This window comes from Myripristis murdjan, chromosome 1 (genome assembly GCF_902150065.1).
Source record: "Myripristis murdjan chromosome 1, fMyrMur1.1, whole genome shotgun sequence".
Taxonomy (NCBI): Eukaryota; Metazoa; Chordata; class Actinopteri; order Holocentriformes; family Holocentridae; genus Myripristis; species Myripristis murdjan.
The window spans coordinates 20229806-20250946 of NC_043980.1; the positions used below are offsets into that span (position 1 = coordinate 20229806).

General features: G+C 40.8%; 1 protein-coding gene across 2 annotated transcripts in view; it reads right to left on the reverse strand.

Annotated features, from left to right (window-relative positions):
• ctnna2 (catenin (cadherin-associated protein), alpha 2) overlaps window positions 1–21141 on the reverse strand; it is a 438985-nt gene that overhangs the window by 343686 nt on the left and 74158 nt on the right. For both annotated transcript variants that reach the window (XM_030048073.1, XM_030048108.1), the window contains exon 3: window positions 8049–8244. In XM_030048073.1, coding sequence (XP_029903933.1) covers window positions 8049–8244 — 196 coding nt within the window. The remainder of the gene's footprint in view (window positions 1–8048; window positions 8245–21141) is intronic.

Here is a 21141-nt window from a genome sequence, read left to right on the forward strand (position 1 = left end):
GATTGGTCCATTAGAATGTCAGTTAACCAGGCTGCTACAAACTGACAAGTGACAAGTGACAACCATTAAACCTTCAGCCAGTGGGCTATTATTTACAAACATTAGTTTCTGGAGAGATTATGGAAGAAATTGATTTGCTTGCTGAGTTTTTTGTTGGGTTTTTCTGTTGTGTAGCCCAGTTTACATTTTTCTTACAAATGGAAATGGAAATGTGACCACTAAGCGTAGATGGCAGAGCATCCGTGAAGATGATGATGATGGCATCAGGCGACCCGCGGCCCCGGTCGGCGGCCCGGTCGCGGCACCGGTCGCAGCACCGGTCAGTGTCAAGCATCCGCCTGACGCTGACCGGTGCCGCGGCCAGCCCACCTGCTACCGGCCTGTGGGTTTTTTATTCAAACAATATTTTGTCTATTAAAAAAAGTGGCAAAAAGCTAATGTAGGCTAACAACTGACAGCTCCTCTTGTTACTATAACAACTCCATGGCAACGAGCGCGCCTCTCTAATTCTATGACGCCGACCTGCTGGTACCATAAGCAATGGAAACACTCCAAGGCCAAACAAGGCCGTGCTGGGCTCAGCCCGGCACGGCCCTTCACGGCTCGGCTCTGTATAGTGGAAAAACGCTATTAATGTACTACTGAAGTGAAAAAAACAAGGCCAAGTGAAATGCAACACTACTGCTTACAGAGTCTCTTAAAATCTGGTAAAAGTTTCAACAATCAACAACAGAAATACTCATAGAAGCTATGTATGTATGAATGTATATATGTATTTGTTTGTTTGTGTGTTTGTTTGTGTGTTTGTTTTGCTTGTTTGTTTGTTTGTTTGTTTGTTTGCTTGTTTGTTTGTTCCTTTTTTTTGACAGCTTGGTCAGCCAACAAACAGGGTCAGTCCTGTCAGATAACAAACAGATAACAGATAAACATTTTGTATCTTCATCCGTGTTTGTAATAGCCACATCTTGTGGGACTTACAATATGAAGAGTAATGTTACAAATTACTGTGCACTGAAATAAAAATGTAACCTATAAACACACTTCTTTCAATAAGGACTAAAAAAATGGTGATAGATTACATTACAAGTAATTTCCCAAATACAGCTCACTTTCAATTCCAAACGATGTAGAAAACAACTTGAAACTAGTAATTTGTCAGATGGTTGTCAATTACAGTGAACAGACACTAATATAGTGATTCTGACTTTTGGCATTCTTCCGCACTATAAAACTGCTGACATGGCACCATGTCTGCCACAGTAGAGGGACAAAGTTTTGAGTGACATATCAATCTAAAACTAATGCTGTTATAGACTATGCAAATTAGCTTGCTCACTGATAAGAAAAAAATATTTTCCAAACTCTGCTGAAAGCCAGCAAAGTTTCATTTCATTTAAATAGGTGGCGCTATTTAAATGAAGTGTTTACTAATATCGCTATATTTATCATTCCAAACACAAAATACTTAAGGGTTCCAATTTTGCCCACAAAGAAAAAGGTAGAACTAAATATAAGCACTGCAATTTCAGTCAGACCTGAATGGTTTTGCTTCCCCACTGTTACCTGTCTCCATCTGCATTCATATTACTCATGGAGACACTTGGCCTATTATTCTGGCATGCAGAGTACTTAACTGCTAAGAAATGAGATCAGGTTTCTGAGGTGGAGGCATTGTGCTTCTCCATTTAAAAGACAAATACATGTCGTTCTTACAGACATTATAATAAACTCTATCACCCAAATAGCCACCTCTGCTTCAAATCATTGCTCGGACTGCTAGTGCCTGGCTGAGGGGGATAAGGGGACTGTTGTTGAGGAGCCACTATTCCCTGGAAAGCTGCTCTCCCTGTCAGCTGTCTGACACTCGAGCATCGGAACATCCCGTGGTCTGAGGTGGCAATCAAGGGCAACATGAGTGGAGTTACCTGTCAGCCTACTACTGTATCACTGGTGTCCCCTGACTTTGCACCACCAACCACTTTCTGGCCCTCGAAGACCTGGAGGGTCTGCTTTAATGAAGATCTCATCAACGAACTAAGCTATAATAGCTAACGGAGGTAACAATCAAACTCTGCCCCACACTGCCCTCAGGCAACTGCTCCTGGAAGAAAGACACTCTTGGGCTCCCAAAGCTATACCTGCTCCCGTCCCTGCTGGTCCTGTCTCCATCATCACCCCTCTTGCCACAAACTCACTCATCACTTCACTGATCAGAGGCAGCTCAGTGGTGAGTGTTATCGCCCTGACCTGGACAACTGCAGACCCTCTGCTTCCCCAGTGCCTCAGGTTTTGACTTGGAGTGGAGACTCCCCACCCTCCTGGGCAACACCCCAAAGTGCACATCATAACTGCATAACTTCTCACTTTCTGTTCACTTCTCTTCACTTCATTTCACTGTAAAATAAAATATGGAGAGGCATAAAGAATTGATCTTAGCTGTTTTTCCTGAACTCTTGGATCCCAACTTACTACACTATTACCAGACTATTGTCCACATCTTTGATATGCTTTGGGTGGGACGATCTCTGCTGAAACAAAATGGTCTCCAACTCAACAGGAGCTTGGGGCTGTCTCTGAAAAACAACGTTACATATATTGGTGGCTTGACATAGTGGTAATGTAGGAAAAGACTGTTTGTTATCTGACCCTTCCCTGGGCATATAGACTGCCCTGATTCCAGGGGTGAAAGTAACCAACGACATTTACATTACTGTAATTAAGCTTTTTTGTGTACTTGTGTACTTTTGAGTATTTTGAACGTTAGTAGTTTTAGTTTTACCTAAGTACATTTTTGCTGAAGTATTGTGTTTGGATACATTTTAAATTACATCCACTCCAGAGTACAAATTCTACATGCTCTCTGTAATCATCAGAAACTAGGCATTCATAAAATCACAGATTATGGGGCCTTTCACAAAAAATGGCCAGTTAGTAAAGATTAGAAGAATAAGCTGTTTTTATTTTTGTGGTGCACTTTTTTGAAATGTCTAAATTTCTAGTTAGTTTGAACTTTGTGCTCTTGTCCTTTTTAACTGTTATTTAAGTAGATATTTACATTAGTTATTTACTTCTACTTGAGTACAATATTATCATAGGAACAATACTGCTACTTGAGTAGAAACTTCTGGTACTCTTTCCACCACTGCCTGATTCCTACCATATCCCAGTTCACATCACCATTAGACCAAGTAGTATTACTCCATTAACCCTTAAAAAATATTTTCATTACTATTCAGTGTCAATCTACCTTGTATGTTTGGGCATGTTAGGTCTTTATCCACTATGTATATTTTTTATAATTAGACTGGCAGATCTATAGATAAATTCTGTCACAATATTATATGGTTTTTTGTTTGTTTGTTTGTTTGTTTTTTACTTCAGTTCAGTCCCATACTGGACCCCAGAGCTGTGAGCATCTTTGAAATAATGATCTCTACTGTAGCCGTCTTCAATAGTGTTGCTGTCTATGATGAAGGGTTGAATTTCAGCCTGTGCCGTTTTGTGACATCTCTAGTCCTGATGCAAGTTGGCAATTGATCACATCTAAGCAGATCTCATTGTATAAGACTATAATTACAACACTGGATCATACTGGTAACATAGGAAGTAAGGGAGGTATCCCCAACTAAGAGAAAATCAAAATGGTTCATCAGTTCAGTGGCATCTTTCATATTCACATTATGTGGGAGTGCTTACTTATGAATCAGATAATCATTCTTGTAGGCTTTGCTTTCACCTCTGGCTTCAACTGCACTCTGAGCTAATTAATGTTGATTGGGTTTATGGTCAACTAGTAGACAGAAAAGACTGCTATGATACAGCAGATAACAGCATGTGTCAAGGGCACCCATTCTAAACCATTAATTAGTACTGATTATGAGGTTATCTTGCAAAACTGAGGCTAATTGCTGAGCCAATTAAGTAAACAATTCTTAAGGCTGTAACAGGAGAGAGAAAGGCTGTGTGTGTGTGTGTGTGTGTGTGTGTGTGTGTGTGTGTGTGTGTGTGTGTGTGTGTGTGTGTGTGTTTGGTGTTTGGTGTGTGTGTGCACACATCTCTGTGTGTGGTTAAATACAAAATATTATATATTATATCTGGGCTACACAATATGGCAAAAACATAATTATGCCCTTTTTCCCTCCTGAATACTGTGATGGGATTTGAATTGTGCTATAAGAGGGCAGCTGTGGCTAGTCCTTCGGGCAAGTGGACCAGAGCCTCATCAAAATTCTTCCAACTAAAAACAAAGTTCCTTGCTATAATATTTATTCACATTATAGTACATCACAGATGTGTGCAATAATGAATCATTTTCCAATTTCTTAAGAAAAAGAATTTAAGTAATTCAGTCTCCATGGTGTGCTGTGGATTACTAGGGCAAGATTGGTCAGTTGGTAACCCTAACCCTGTCACTAAAGAGTGGGCCAAGCTTGCACAGAAACACAACAACCATAGTTACCATGTAAGTGTCCAAAATCACACAAAAATCAGTATATTCCTTCAAAGATAATGATTGCATGAACTAGACCTGACGGGGTATGACAAGACAAAAATCACTGAGATGTCACTGGAGGCCCAGGTGTATTCCATGGTCTTGTAGATTCAGCTGTCTCACCACCTAACCCAAACCGCAATGCAAGAGCATCTACAGCAGACAACTTAAAATTAATTACCACACAGCTACCTAACCCTAACCACAGCTACCTAACCCTAACCCAGGGGCGGCCCCATGAAAAAAGAAAAGAAAAAAAAAAAAAAAAAAAAAAAAAAAAAATATATATATATATATATATATATATATATATTTACAGGGTTTCCCCCAGTGCTTTATAGGCCTGGCGGGCCGGCAGGCTTTTCTTGCCCCCCCGCCAGGCTAAGCATCGCTTGTTATAGTTGTTATACTGCAGCAGCGCACTGACATAGATTGTGTAACAAATCGAGAGTTGCCACTCCGCTCTATTTTCACTGGCTAACAGCAGCGCACTGGCTTAGCTTGTCTATTCAGAGAAGAGGTATCACTCTGGCTTATTTTTCAATCTATGTTATCACATGCATTCTACTGCACATCCATTGGTAGCTGAATTGTTAGGTGTGTTTCATAAGTAATTTACGTTATTAAAAGAATAATAATAATTTAACATATTGTTAAATTATTGGAGTCAAGCCCAGTGTACAGTGACCGGAGAAATGAGATGCCACAAATCTGAGTCATTTCCTGTAGGCCTATTTGTGTCAACACTGCTGCCCCCAGGTGTATTCACTCAGTAAAAGATGACAAACCTGAGTACCGATTATGACTTGTTCTTATGTTCCATGGTCACCGAAATAACGGCTGAACCTGTTTTTCACAATGCACAGATCATCTGAACATTCTGACAATGAACTGGTATTTTTCAGAAGAACAAAACTGATCTTGGTTTTGATTTTGTTTCTTGCCATGTTTCAGCTAATTGCTATCTGTTGGTTCAGCCTGCTGCAGAGACATTCCTTGGGAAAAGCCTTTTTGTCTCAGTCTCCAAAGAGAGTTTCTGTTTTCAACAACGCTGTGGTACGCAGACTGCTGCAAGCATCTAAGACACTGGATCTTTAATAGTCATGTTGTCAGCACAGTATAGTTCAGGAACATTATGATGGAATGTTCCAACATTTTTTCAGGTATTGAGAGTTCGCCGCTACCACAGTAAAGGGGGCTAAAGGTCTGTGCCATATGCTAAAGGCTAAAGAATTTAATTTTTCTTTCCTCACAGCTGTTCCATCAAATCATGGCACGTGCAGACTCACTCTATGAGCAACTTCAGAAGAGAAATATCAATGCTATACAATCACACAAAGTCAAGGCAAATTTTATGGACGCAGTTAACAAAATTCAAAATGTATGCCATCCATTCACAATCAGTACAATGATGTCAACCCATGAACTAGACAGAACATATTTGCAACAAATGGCATATGAGATGTGTGACACAATGTTACTCAAAGCCAGGTATCGGGTTGCTTTCAATAGATATTTGGCTGCAACTTTCTTGTTAAACGGTGAGTGTTTCTCTAAATTCACAAACAACTTTCCTACACATGTTTTGAGCAGGACAGTTCGTGCATATAAAAGTGTGAAATAAACCACATCTGCAAATATGTCTTCAAAGTATAGATTTTTATCTGTGTCAACCTACAGGAGGTGTTTCCTGAAACACAGAGTACCTCACACTCACAGTACAAATCAAATAACAACCATAAAGTCAGAGAAAGGCTTTTCAGTGCTCAAAAGAATAAAGACACTGCTTAGAAATACCTTCTCCCACAACAGGTTAAATGTACCGCTGACACTGTCAACTGAACAGCTGACATAAATACCTTACCTAAAGGTACAATATGTAATATTTTGCTTGTTCAAAGGTGCAAATGACCTTTACACAGCACGGGGACTTTACAAGTGTTGTTAATCAATACCATTCAATCCACTGTTAATGCAATGGCTGGTGAGATTTTGAGCTCTGAAAACAGCCAGTCACAGCCTGGCCTCTTTGCTGTGTTTTGGGATCCAAGTTTATGTGTCATGTACTTTATGTGTCTTCCTAACTACCTAAATAGCTCTTTAAATAAAACAGAACCTCTACTACTCACCCCCTTGACCCCCCAGAGCAAAGTTTTTTTGTTTTGTTTTGTTTGTTTGTTTGTTTTTTTAAAGATTTTAAATGCTCATTGTAATCCCTCAGTGTCACCAAAAACAACTAAAACACATATGTGTAAAATATTTCTTATATGTTTAAATAGCAAAAAAAAAAAAAAAAAAAAAAAAAAAGCCTGGGGGGGACCCAAGAGAAACACTGATGTATACAAAATGTGCATGGGACACTGAAAACACCCACTTGTTCCCATTCCCCAAAGACCCCAAAAGTTCTGTACTGTACCATACAAATATAGCTTGTATGATAAATGAAGCTTATAACTGAGACTGTGTACAGTGGCTATTTGCCAGAACGGTGAGGCAGAGGGTCAGGAGTTACTCTCCTCACCCTCTGCCAGCTAGCAACCTGTCAATGGTGCTAGCTGGTCTTGTAATCTTGTCTTGGCACAGGTCTCCTTAGCTCAATCGAGCATTGTTTAATGTCCACAGCACAGCTAAATATAACCAGGTTCCTGACCAAGTGCATGTCTTCATAGTCACAGTCTATCCTTTTTTCAAATGGATACTTCTAGCAGGATAATGCACCATGTCAGATAACAAACATCATCTCACCATGGATCTACAGATACAACAGTCACTTTTGATTACTCCAATGGCATTCAGGATGTTGGCATCATGAATGTATCACCAAAAATATAGAAATGTGAGTCAAGATCCCTGTGGAATATGGGATATTACAAGCACCTTCCTTAATCCATGCGTCAGAGGGCAAAAGGGGGGCACCTGGCACTTGCAATGCATTCTTAATAAAGTTACCACTCACTGAGTATGTGTATGTGTGTGTGTGTGAGAGAGAGAGAGAGTGAGAGAGTGAGAGTGATAGAATGAGAGCGTGAGAAAGAGAGATACTAAACAGCATTATATGATACAAAATAAAGAATGATTATCAGGCAGTGATAAGATTTTTGAGAAACAATAAACAAATTCTTAATAGTATTCATAGTAGGCCTCTTCCAAAGTTTTGGAGAACAAATAAAGAGAATGATAACAGGCAAACTGTAGTATCACATTATAGTTCCCATTTCCATGCCTCTGGGACACAGATGCAGCAGGAGCTCCAAAGGGAGTGACAACCTGCAGGGATCCTTCACTGATGATGAATGATGCTCTAGAAAAATGTATCCAAGCCAGAATACACACCATGCTACAGACTGAGTGCGTGAGCCACATAATACTGCTCTGTGGAGTAGAAAGTTAATAGAACATTATTGCTGAGGCAGTGAGAGATTGCAAGATGTCTAGTGCTAAAAGTGACTGGGATACTGCACAATCACCATGCAGTTCGCTGACCATCAAAGAAGTATTATGATGCCACAAATCAGCTCTACCACAGTGTCTGCATGACAACATTCAGCTGACTCACCTTGCTTGCGAACATCCTCTACAGCAGCAATGAGCTCCTCCTTGAGGTCCTGGCTGTCTTTTGCAATCTGCTCACCCTTCTCCAGAAAGTTCTGGGTGGCCTGCTCAACAGACACAGCAAGAACATGAGCCTTCTTGGAGCGCCCCTTCTTCTTACTGGATGGCCCTTTGTTGCTGGTGTTCACCAGGGTGGTCACCTGAGAAATGGGAGAGAGAAGGCAGAGAGCTAAGTTCATCTGCGTTAATGCATGGGAGCACTGGCAAGAGCAGCGTCCAAACATCCTGGGGGTAAACAAAAATGCACTTGAGACTATGATATTTCTTCCTTGGGTTAGGGTGGCTGGTGTTTATAGCTACAGAATACAGTATATTATGACCCATACAAAAAAAAAAAAAAAAAAAACAAGATGTTGTGACTGGACTTTTGAGACTCAATAAGTTGACACTTAAAAATTTCTACTACCCCCACACCTGTCAGTGCCTTCTGAGTCAGCCAGAATATTCTTAGAAATAAAGTTTAGGAGAGTGGCATGGGAGTTGAGTCAGTCACACCAATATCAAAAAAAAAAAAATATATATATATATATATATATTATATATATATTAAAGTAGGACTACTTCAAGTGGTACCCAAAATTAGCTGTGATTTGGGGCTTCTTCACATTATTATCAACCTCAATGAGATTTCTGAATTTGTGAATGTTTACATGCCCTTCACAAGGGCTGCAGTATATTTTATCATTTTAGATGGCAGTGAAAAAAGTTTTGAGATATGCATTAACTTAAAGCGTAAAGAGCTGACAGGTAATTATGTTTATTCATAATATGAGCTTTCACCACTTTAACAAGACAATCCATTATAAATGTCACTGTTGCAAGTGAGGCATGCAAAACTGTATGTGGCATCAATCAGGGATCTTGCTGCCTCTGAGCAAGGAAAATCACTGCAACTTTGCAGCTCTCAGCTTAAGTAGGTGTGCTGTAAAATTAAAGTCAGGCCAGCAAGCACTTCTTCATCTCACACAGAAAATATTCACTCTGAATTCGGGCAATCATTTCCTTCATCTCAGCTTTTTGAGATAGGCTACACTACACAGAATCAATAGGATGATGTGTTACTGAATCCGATAAAATGAGCTGCTGATCTGATTGTGTTAGGGTAAGCTCAGCGTTTTGTGCGTTTTGTGGTAGGAATGTGATAAGAAAACAGACAGAAAAGCTTCTATCACAGTCGAGAATTGCGCATTGCACTATGGAAACACTGATTTCATCACAATGCAGAAACACGGGCAAAAACATTTGCAGATGCATGCACACATGGATTAGTCTAAACATGATGGGCTCTAGTTTCCCAGCACAGCGGAGGGTGGCGCAGTGAGGTGAACCCCGCGCAGAGCTAGGTTCGACCAGGGGCAGGCGGTTTGCTAGTTTCGCAGACCGAGGTGCGCCAAGATGGGAGTGGCAGCGCAGCAGGCAGCAATGTAGACTTTCATTACGCCTTCGCGCAGCACATTTTAAAGGCGAGGACAGGGGCTCATTTGATTGGTTTAAAGTGAATCAGCTCTGTCAAACCCACTCCACACCTTCTCTCCTCCCATGCGCCAGTAGGAGGAACGGTGGAGTACTTGCGCCACGGCGCACGGCGTGCCAAACTTGCAAAATGCACCTGGCCACACCCAGTGGCCAGGCTGTGCTGCCCGCCTCACCAGGTCTGCGAAACTAGAGCCCAATGTGTCTTTTCAACGTTAATGATGCCACAGTGTGGCCTAAACCCTAGGAGAATACACACTTTGGACAAGCTTTATGCCTATACAAGGAACAGGCATTATCATCAAAAGCTTTGAACATTATAGCTTTGTGTATCTTATTTAAATGCTTAGAGAGAACTGGGCCATACTGCAAAACTAATATGTTCAACTTTGGCTTCTTTGTCAAAAATAATGCAGGAAAATGGTCCTCAAAATATCTATGTTATAATCTAAAATAAAACGCATATTTAAATGGGTGGAAATTGAGTCCATATGCTGATTAAAGTATTTACTATCCTGAAACTGTCAACTGTCATAAAAACAAAATTACCATCTTTTCTCAAAGCAGAAAGTTTACTCTGAAAGTAATTAACATAAGCTATTTGACAAGCAATAGATTTAAATTACTAAGCATTGAGGATAGGCAACACAGAAGAGCCAACATGATTAATTATTGCTGCCTGTCAATGATTCATTAGGCTCCATTAAAGAGTGAAGCTAATTCCACTGCCTGCAGACCAACGACGTCATTGCTTAACACAGATTGCACGTCTATCTGAGGCTCATGGGGCAGCACATACACACAGTCACACACCCCAGTCAGAGTTAGCTGTAGGGGTGTCAGTCTGTCAGCAGCTTAACTGTCACACCAGGATGATGTGATTAGGACTTTGCCAAACATACTCTAAGTTTTATTTCGATCTTTATTTGGCTCTGAAAAGCTGCTAAGAGCAAAGCTATGTCCTGTCCAGACTGGATTCCTTAAATGCCTCTAGACCAGCATTATAACCTTAGTGATGTGTGTCCATATTCATGATGTACCTAGGAACAGTAGTGCTGAATTGGGACCAGATTTATCTCTTCAGCCATTGTGAAGCTTCTGTAGTCATGCTGTCTGAAAAGTAATTCCAGAGTAAATATAATTATTTTTAGAAGCTATTTTAAAGCCTATTCCAACAACAAACTTTAAAACCATCTTTTTTTCCCCTAAAACTATCTGCCTAACATAAAACAGCAGCTTAAATTGTGCTTGATTTTGAAGCCTAATGGCATATTAATGTGTGTGTGTGTGTGTGTGTGTGTGTGTGTGTGTGTGTGTGTGATAGATAGAAAGATAGCTAGATAGATAGCTAGATAGATAGATAGATATTTATGACAGCCCACAGATATATGCATGCACACACAAACCTCAGTCCCCCCATCCACACACACACGCCACAAATAAATCATCATACAAGCATATACAGACAGCTAGTTCCTTGGAACTAAATATTCCTCTTAGCTCTTCCCTACAGACTGACATAGAAAGAGATAGCTGTGATGGTCATCCCGCAGGTTAATTGAAAGTAATGTCTCCAGAGTGGTGGACTCCAAAGGCTCCAGTTGATCTAATAATGCAAAACAGAGGTTTCCCCCCCTGTTGGAGCTCCCCCACTGCTCCCTCATCATTGTCATGGCCTACTCAATACATCTGATTAACCTGATTACTTAAAGGACAAGCAGGCCATTTTGGAACCTAGGTACTATTTACAGATTACCTGGCATCATCCTCAGTCTTAGAAAGAATCATTTCCCTGGTTGTTTCAGTATTGAGGTTGACATGTGTTGACATGTGATGATGTGCTGCAGGCTTCCACTCAAGTACAACAGCCGTCAACGGTCAATCGTAAATGGCTTTAAAAAACTAAGATGACACTATTTTTCCAAAACGGGAAGATTGATGTATACTCTTGCCAAGCTCAGAATGCGCATTTTGTCAAAAGTTATGGGCTTAGACAGTAGGATTCTTATGGGATGTGTTATGTCTGTGTCCACATAGGACTCTGAAGTCTAGCTGCACCGCAGAACTTTACAGTTTGAAAGGTAGTACTTGGTTTGAAAAGTAGTTTTGTTCCACACAAAGCAGTTCTGCTGATTTAATGATAGGCTTGCAAACCCTTTTTCAGGAAAACATTCTCAGAGTATACACTGAGCTTCCTGTTACAAAAAAGCAACAATTGCCCCATTGCCCCACTGTTGTAGCCATGTGGGAGACTGCAGCACATCAATATCAGGGTCAATGCTGAAGCGACCGGTGTAATGATGGTCTGTCTGTATGAGGATGATGCCAGGTCATCTGTAATTAGGGAATAGGTTCCAAAATAGCGAACTTGCCCTTTAAACACTGCCATTTAATCATGCTAAAAACCCCAAACAATCTTGTTTAGTTTCTGCTGCAGAGTCCAGCCTGGGTTTCTGGCACACATGGTTATAATCCCCACTTGTCGCTTGGTGGAATGGTAACAGTAGTCTCTTTTCCAAGAGTACACTGAGGAGCCAGCCAAAGAGAAAAAGTATACAGCTTGAGGCGTCTGGGCCATGCTCCCTGGAGAAAAAAAAATTAATGAAGATGATCTATTTCAGTATACAGAAATCATATTAGGAAAATCTTTGCTTCTCCCCCTCAGCTGTAATCATTCCTCAAGTCAAGTATCAGTGTTCATCATGCATCAGCCCTCCTCCTAAGTTTTACCCTCGTATTTGTCCAGATACCTTGATACTTCTCAAAATACAGGTCTTCATCACTGAGTACATTGCACATTGTTATTATACACTTAAGTGAGTAAATGAGTGCACTTTAAATGTTTACAAAAGCTGTATGGAATACTTTGCAGATTAGCGAATCAATGAAAAACCAAAGAATATTAATGTAGAATACGACCACACTTTGCCTTCATAGCAGTTTCAGTTTTTCTTGGAATTCTGTCTTAAATTGTGTAGACTAGACTTAAATTTACATTTATAAGTTTTCATTGAAGTTTATTGTTTAGATACAGTGATTAGGGATGTCTTGGAAGGCATTTTTATTTCATCATGGTTTTCATGAAAATACTAATGTGTATGGATACATGAACACCTATGAACATGGGGGCATCATGAAGGAATATGGTTTGCAGTTAAATTGGACCTTTAAAATGCCCAGTCATTCCTTTCTACAACAAGGTCCATTATAGATCAATTACTATTTAGTTTGCAAGCAACATTGTCATTTCCCCTCCAAATGCAAGTTAATCTGAATCAAGGATGCATGGAGAAAGATGAGTATAAGTCAATGAGCATCTTCGAGGGAAAGCTGGTAGGCAGAAGTTTTTCTATAGATAAGGAAGTAATACCAACAGTACTATAGGTCTAACAAAAGCCCAGGAAGGTGGTACCATACAAACATGAAAGACAGGGAAAAAGTTCAGGAGATAAGACAGCGGGACATAGAGAGGTCAAAGTTAGCAGGCAGGCTTAAGTTGCTTTGTTTGCAATTTGAACTGTTGCCTAAGCGAATGTAGCCTAACACAGTGTATGAGATCGCTCTGTCAAAGGTGGAGAAGTTAGATAGGTTGGTCAACTTGTATTTCAGGAAATGTCTCACATCGTCTTTGTTGTCTGGTTTTATAAGGGAAAGGGATTCTTGAACTATTCTATATCTAGCATAGCAGAGGAGTTTAAATGTGTAAGGTTGTAGACACTGAGAGTCTAAGGATTCAACATTTAATCATCATGCTCTATTAGCAAGACAGAAATGGTAAGGACTGTCTAAAGTGAAGCAAGGCCAGGTGATGAAATAAAGGAGTGTAGAGAGGAATAAACATAGCTGAAGAGTCTATGGATATTCTCATTTATCCAGGTCACCGTTCTCTTTGGGCAAATTGAATCGTAGGCAACTGGAACTGTATTTGTCGCAGAAGTCAGACTAGTGTGGACTAGAAAGACCGATGCGCATGAACTGATGAAGCCCCTTGGATAAGAGGCGAAACGTGCTCCTAAGACAAATACAAGTCCTGCTGCCTATGTTTCAATTTGCCCAGAGAGATAGCTGAAGAGAGCAACAGGGGATGAAGACAAATTGCGTTATACTCATCATAAGTGCAATTAAGATGTGCTACCATCTCTCTGGAATCCTGGCCCATAGTGGAGTGAGGACGCTGTCTGTCCATTGTGTCCAGACATAGCCACCCTCAGGGAATATACACCTGAAGAAATGAGTGCTCAGGCACCTAGCAGCAGCAATTGACAGTAAACTGCTAGAATTAATTCACTGCCTGATAGGAAAGACGGTATTAACATTAAGTTTGTTTATGGCGGGAAAAAAGATCAGGAAGCCATTTTAGGATGGCATGTTGGAAGAGACAGGGCAAGATTGGCAAATGGTAGCAGATTTATGGAAGCAGCTTACAATTTCAAGGGTATTTGGTACCCAAAAATGTCTTACTTTTTTGCACAACTGATTTTCTGATGACACATGACCAAGAATACACTGATGTAATTTTTTTCAGTCTATGTCTGAGTACTGAGTACTTACTTTAGGGTACTTGTCGATACGGAGTACTAACAAGAGTCACAAAGCAGAGAACCCCACTTTGTTAGCTGTCCCTGGGACTGAAGTGATTTGTCAGCAAAAGAGACTGTGCCCCCTTCAAGGTATGTACCTAGCTGTATCCGCATCAAATGGCCCTGCGTACTGCCTTTGCTAGGGCTATTTTAAAGACGTGAGGTTCATTTCCGAGAGGTGGTCTGTAGCTCTACAGCTCATACAATTGGTTGTCTCTACACAGGCACTACAAAGTGTGTGTGTGTGTGTGTGTGTGTGTGGCTGTTATTATTGCAGTAACAGCGGTCACAAGTTAATCTGGCAAAGGTATTCAGGGCCTGGAGGAGGCCGTGTGGTTGTTATTGCCTGACATGTGCTATATTGTCAGACCTACTCCGCAACAGGTACGCTAACTTAGTGGTCCAATTAAATGACTTGCAATATTTCTTTTAGGTTTCACACTTAGGTTTCACTTTTTTTTTTTTTTTTTTTTTTTTTAAGAAAATAAAGCAAAATATGGAGTAAATTTCTGATCCCACCGTTTCACTAAATCACATGAACCACCAACAAGCTAAGTTGAGCAGATAGTTAGCCAAGTCTAGAAAATTATAAACGAAATTTAGTAATGGTCATTCAGGCGTTCGCGAGATCAGCTGCGTCCCATCGCTGTGATTGGAACATCTGCTGTTGCCACGAGAAATGCTTGACGTTTACAAACAAAGGTCACCAGTTAACACGGAAACCATTTAATCCGTAACACCAGCCGTCACCAGGGAGAGGAGGAAGCGCAAGCGGTGCGAACGTAAACAAAGGAGGGGGAAGAGAGCCCGGGATCCATGCTAGGCTGACTTTACCCATCACTCGGGTATCCCAAGTGAGAAACGCTGTCTCATTTGGTGTGTACTACTGCTGTATGTGCAGCTAAATGACAATAAAGCTTGATTTGATTGTGTCGGGTTGATAAGACAGTCGGCGCTGAAATGAGCCCAACAGACGAGCAAATTTGGACTAAAACCCTGCAGGACCCATGAAACCGGGACCCTGAGCATGATGGTTTACGACTGTATGATCCCGAACCACAAATGGCAGGAGAAACCGAACCACCTCAAATCCGTTTATTCAGGAGATAAGACAGCGGGACATAGAGAGGTCATAGAGAGGTCAAAGTTAGCAGGCAGGCTTAAGTTGCTTTGTTTGCAATTTGAACTGTTGCCTAAGCGAATGTAGCCTAACACAGTGTATGAGATCGCTCTGTCAAAGGTGGAGAAGTTAGATAGGTTGGTCAACTTGTATTTCAGGAAATGTCTCACATCGTCTTTGTTGTCTGGTTTTATAAGGGAAAGGGATTCTTGAACTATTCTATATCTAGCATAGCAGAGGAGTTTAAATGTGTAAGGTTGTAGACACTGAGAGTCTAAGGATTCAACATTTAATCATCATGCTCTATTAGCAAGACAGAAATGGTAAGGACTGTCTAAAGTGAAGCAAGGCCAGGTGATGAAATAAAGGAGTGTAGAGAGGAATAAACATAGCTGAAGAGTCTATGGATATTCTCATTTATCCAGGTCACCGTTCTCTTTGGGCAAATTGAATCGTAGGCAACTGGAACTGTATTTGTCGCAGAAGTCAGACTAGTGTGGACTAGAAAGACCGATGCGCATGAACTGATGAAGCCCCTTGGATAAGAGGCGAAACGTGCTCCTAAGACAAATACAAGTCCTGCTGCCTATGTTTCAATTTGCCCAGAGAGATAGCTGAAGAGAGCAACAGGGGATGAAGACAAATTGCGTTATACTCATCATAAGTGCAATTAAGATGTGCTACCATCTCTCTGGAATCCTGGCCCATAGTGGAGTGAGGACGCTGTCTGTCCATTGTGTCCAGACATAGCCACCCTCAGGGAATATACACCTGAAGAAATGAGTGCTCAGGCACCTAGCAGCAGCAATTGACAGTAAACTGCTAGAATTAATTCACTGCCTGATAGGAAAGACGGTATTAACATTAAGTTTGTTTATGGCGGGAAAAAAGATCAGGAAGCCATTTTAGGATGGCATGTTGGAAGAGACAGGGCAAGATTGGCAAATGGTAGCAGATTTATGGAAGCAGCTTACAATTTCAAGGGTATTTGGTACCCAAAAATGTCTTACTTTTTTGCACAACTGATTTTCTGATGACACATGACCAAGAATACACTGATGTAATTTTTTTCAGTCTATGTCTGAGTACTGAGTACTTACTTTAGGGTACTTGTCGATACGGAGTACTAACAAGAGTCACAAAGCAGAGAACCCCACTTTGTTAGCTGTCCCTGGGACTGAAGTGATTTGTCAGCAAAAGAGACTGTGCCCCCTTCAAGGTATGTACCTAGCTGTATCCGCATCAAATGGCCCTGCGTACTGCCTTTGCTAGGGCTATTTTAAAGACGTGAGGTTCATTTCCGAGAGGTGGTCTGTAGCTCTACAGCTCATACAATTGGTTGTCTCTACACAGGCACTACAAAGTGTGTGTGTGTGTGTGTGTGTGTGTGTATGGCTGTTATTATTGCAGTAACAGCGGTCACAAGTTAATCTGGCAAAGGTATTCAGGGCCTGAAGGAGGCCGTGTGGTTGTTATTGCCTGACATGTGCTATATTGTCAGACCTACTCCGCAACAGGTACGCTAACTTAGTGGTCCAATTAAATGACTTGCAATATTTCTTTTAGGTTTCACACCCGGTATCGAACCCCGGGTGGATAATTTTTTTTTTTTTTTTTGAAGAAAATAAAGCAAAATATGGAGTAAATTTCTGATCCCACCGTTTCACTAAACCACATGAACCACCAACAAGCTAAGTTGAGCAGATAGTTAGCCAAGTCTAGAAAATTATAAACGAGATTTAGTAATTCAGGCGTTCGCGAGATCAGCTGCGTCCCCTCACCGTGATTGGAACATCTGCTGTTGCCACGAGAAACGCTTGACGTTTACAAAGGTCACCAGTTAACACGGAAACCATTTAATCCGTAACACCAGCCGTCACCAGGGAGAGGAGGAAGCGCAAGCGGTGCGAACGTAAACAAAGGAGGGGGAAGAGAGCCCGGGATCCATGCTAGGCTGACTTTACCCATCACTCGGGTATCCCAAGTGAGAAACGCTGTCTCATTTGGTGTGTACTACTGCTGTATGTGCAGCTAAATGACAATAAAGCTTGATTTGATTGTGTCGGGTTGATAAGATAGTCGGCGCTGAAATGAGCCCAACAGACGAGCAAATTTGGACTAAAACCCTGCAGGACCCATGAAACCGGGACCCTGAGCATGATGGTTTACGACTGTATGATCCCGAACCACAAATGGCAGGAGAAACCGAACCACCTCAAATCCGTTTATTACAAGATGTTTCAGAATGGTAAGTTATGTTTGTTAAATATGTTGTGAACTTGTTGCCCGGGGTGCCGAGGGGTACTGGCTAATTTCGCTAGCTTGGTAGCTTGTTGGTCGGGGAGTTGAAGCTAACTGGCTGAGCTCGTTAGCTTGGTAGCTTGTAGCCCGAGGAGCGTAAACAAACTGTCCGAGTTGGCTGGCTTGAGAGTTGGTTACCTGGGGAGGGAAGGCGGGCTGGCGGCGGAGTCACTGACATCAGAAAACATACTGACATCAGGAAATTCCAGGAAGTGCAAATCCGTTCATTTTACAGGGGCAGTTTCAAAAAACGGGCTGTATGCACTTCTCCATTTATCACGGGTGAAATGCATGGGACAGTATTTATGTGACCCCACGCAAAAAAAAAAACAAAAACAAAAAAAAAAAAAAACAAAAGTTTCATTTTTCAGGCCATGGGGCCTTTAATCACAGGTGTCGACATTAAAGCACAGTCCAAACATTTGCATAGTGCCTCAGTACTGTAATTGTGAAATGATAGCATTTGCACAAAAGCTGGATAGGAAATACTTTTATACTAAAGAGGATGACTCCTACCACCACCACCACAAACACACACGTGGAAATGTACCTCATTCAAGTTTTTTTAGAAGTTAAAAAAAGCTTTTAAAAACAGCAAAATTACTAGTAAATGATCCAAGTTATTTGATGCCTGTATCCTTAGTTTTATTTAGTGTATATTACTGTGACCTTGTGAGGTTATTGATACATTTCAAGTTAATGAGCCATAATAACAGCAAATAAGTAGATGCTAAATGAACAGTATGTATTTGCTATGATCTAAGACTATGACTCACATCAGGACTATTATCTAACAAAGCATTCAACAAATAAACTAATAGTTAAAGTGCAGCTACTGAGTCCTTATTCTTAGTTAAAATGTACTTGTGTGGAGCGGAAATAAGAAAATATGTGAGCCCCGATAACTGCAGAGTTTTGATGTTGTCACTAGACCTCTCCAGTTACAATTCAACTGGATTTTGCCAACATGCTTTTGAACCATTGCCTTCCACAAATCTGTTTCTTGAGGAGTTACCTGTCATGAGAATGGATTTTTTTTTTTTTTTTTTTTTTTTTTTTTATTACCTTGGTTAAGCCTCAGGGTTAATCAGACCTTCAGCTTCTACTGTACATCTACAACCCACCCAGAGAACACTGGGAAGGGGGAGATTACTGATCCATGAGTATGAATGATTCATCTGCACTTCATAAGTTCATGTATTTATTAACGTAGGACTATAAAGCACATGCAGATAAAGCTGCTGTATGTGCCATTTAACCCTCCACAGGGACGGGATGGGATGAGTCAAGATGAAGCTTGTCAGGGGTCTGTCCTGCAAAACACTGGCTTAAAAAGCTGAATTCATATTTAATTATGCCCGCAATAACCTCACGGCATGCACTGGGGCTGAGCCAAATCTAACTACCTTCATGCACATTTAACGACACTATTTTTATGAGAATCCCTGTCCTTGCACAGGCGTCTAGCAGAATACACTTTGAATAAGCTGAAGAATTGTATTACTTTAGCTGGCATGACTGAGATGAGCATACATATGTTTTGCTTTGTTTTTTTTTTTTTTTGTTTTTTTTGTTTTTTTTTTGTAGATTGATGAGCGCAGTTTGGAGAGGAAAAAAGTTATTTTTTTTAACACCATGACAGGCTGCAGTACTTTTCCAGTGGCGCAGACAGAGAACTCAGAATTATGTTGGATTACCTACATAAATGGGCAGCGGAGTTTACACTGATGAGACGAGGCGTGGAAATCAGATTTAACAAACACCCCCCGTGGAAAAACATTGCAGCGAAGAGAGACAGTGCCTTTGTTTCAGGCTGAATGTTGTTAAATTGCGGTCCTTATTATACCAAAGCTTTTTACTGAGGTTGCTGAGGCTTCCAAGCATCACTGTCACTTTCAGAGATTCTTGGCTTCTGCGCGTTGACTGACCCCAGCAGCAAAATAGTAACACCATCACTGGATTTGAATAATATTTTGCAGTGAAACATACACTGACAAATAGCCTGACTAGATTTAACTTTGAGGATTTACTCAGCAGCGCACCACAGATTCAGCATTTTATCATGAGCATTGACAGTCATCAGATGTACACTCAGCCTATAAAGTGACAAACAACATACAGTTATTAAATCCACTAATCAAGACGATGGCAATGCATGTAATGATGTTGAAACCCAAGGAGAGCCTATTGCATGTAGGCTCTCCTTGTATGGTTGACTAAAGATAATAGCAAAATATAAAATAAAGGGAACTGTAATTGTTGCAAGGTACTTAGTTTGCCTTTCGAAACTATATTTGGTGCCACTTTGCCAGCACTACAACACAAATGAAAAGGAGCAGTGAGATTCAGTCCGACACCACTCAGGAATGATAGCAATACCCAGCAGTTCAATTTAAAGCTTGAAAACATATTTATAGGAAATCTTCTAACACTACCAAGCATCAAGCTGCTGAAACAATACCTATAATAGTTCTGAATATTTTCTGTTATTCCATTTTCTTTTGTGAGTGTGTTTTTTTGAGAATGTGTGTGTGTGTGTGTGTGTGTGTGTGTGTGTGTGTGTGTGTGTAAAGAAGGATGGACCATAGAGGGGAAAGAACGAGGGAATCTAACTTGTTTAGGAATCATACATAGCCACAGAGCCTAGAGCCATACAACCAAATGATAAATGGACTGCCATAAAGCCATTTTGTTCAAGGCCATGTTGGAAATATTAGTGTTGTCAAGATACACTTTAAAAGCGGAACAAATAACCAAAGGAAGAAAAAAATCCAAGAATGTAATGTAAGAGTCTGAAACCTTCAATCCCTTTGGAGAGTAAAAAATAACAACCGAGAAGACAGACAAATCAAATGGATCCAACAGGGAAGGAGGGAGAAACAAAAGCAGTTTGCAGACTGAAATGAAGCAGGGCCACAGTAATGTTTGCCTACTGCATCCAAATGTAATATGAGACAAAATAAATTCAGTGTGAATTCAGGCTTTGCCCTTTTCTGCCAGCTGGTAAGAGGCCTGGGGCAAGCCCATTTATCATGTTTATTAGCAGCACACCCTGAGTTTTATGCAAGGCCACACCACAGTTCATGTCCATATACACTATACCAACTAGTTATGTCATTTTGTTATTTTGTGGGCAAAGGAGCACTGTCTATCTGAAATAGAGCCGTCCCAACACTGTATAGCTTTAATTCAGAATTACTGAGCATTTTTCACTGCAGACAGGCAAAAATAAGATATGTTCATCAAATGACAGTAACAGCTAGTATCCATTTTCCCCATGGGGTGACAAGACTAAGACATACAGCATCAGATCACATGTAAACTGGCAGTTAACACTTGAAAAAAGAGCTGATTAAAGGAAAGCACTGGCCTGTGCATGTTACTTCTTTTGTGTTATAAAGCCAGATAAAGTCTGTCATCCGTATCAGTCGCCTCTGGTCGCATTTTGACCAGATGTCAATTTCTGTTTCATTTCAGTTCAGTAAATACTACTACTACCACCACTACTACTACTACTACCACTTCCACCATCACCACCACCACCACCAACCACAACAACAACA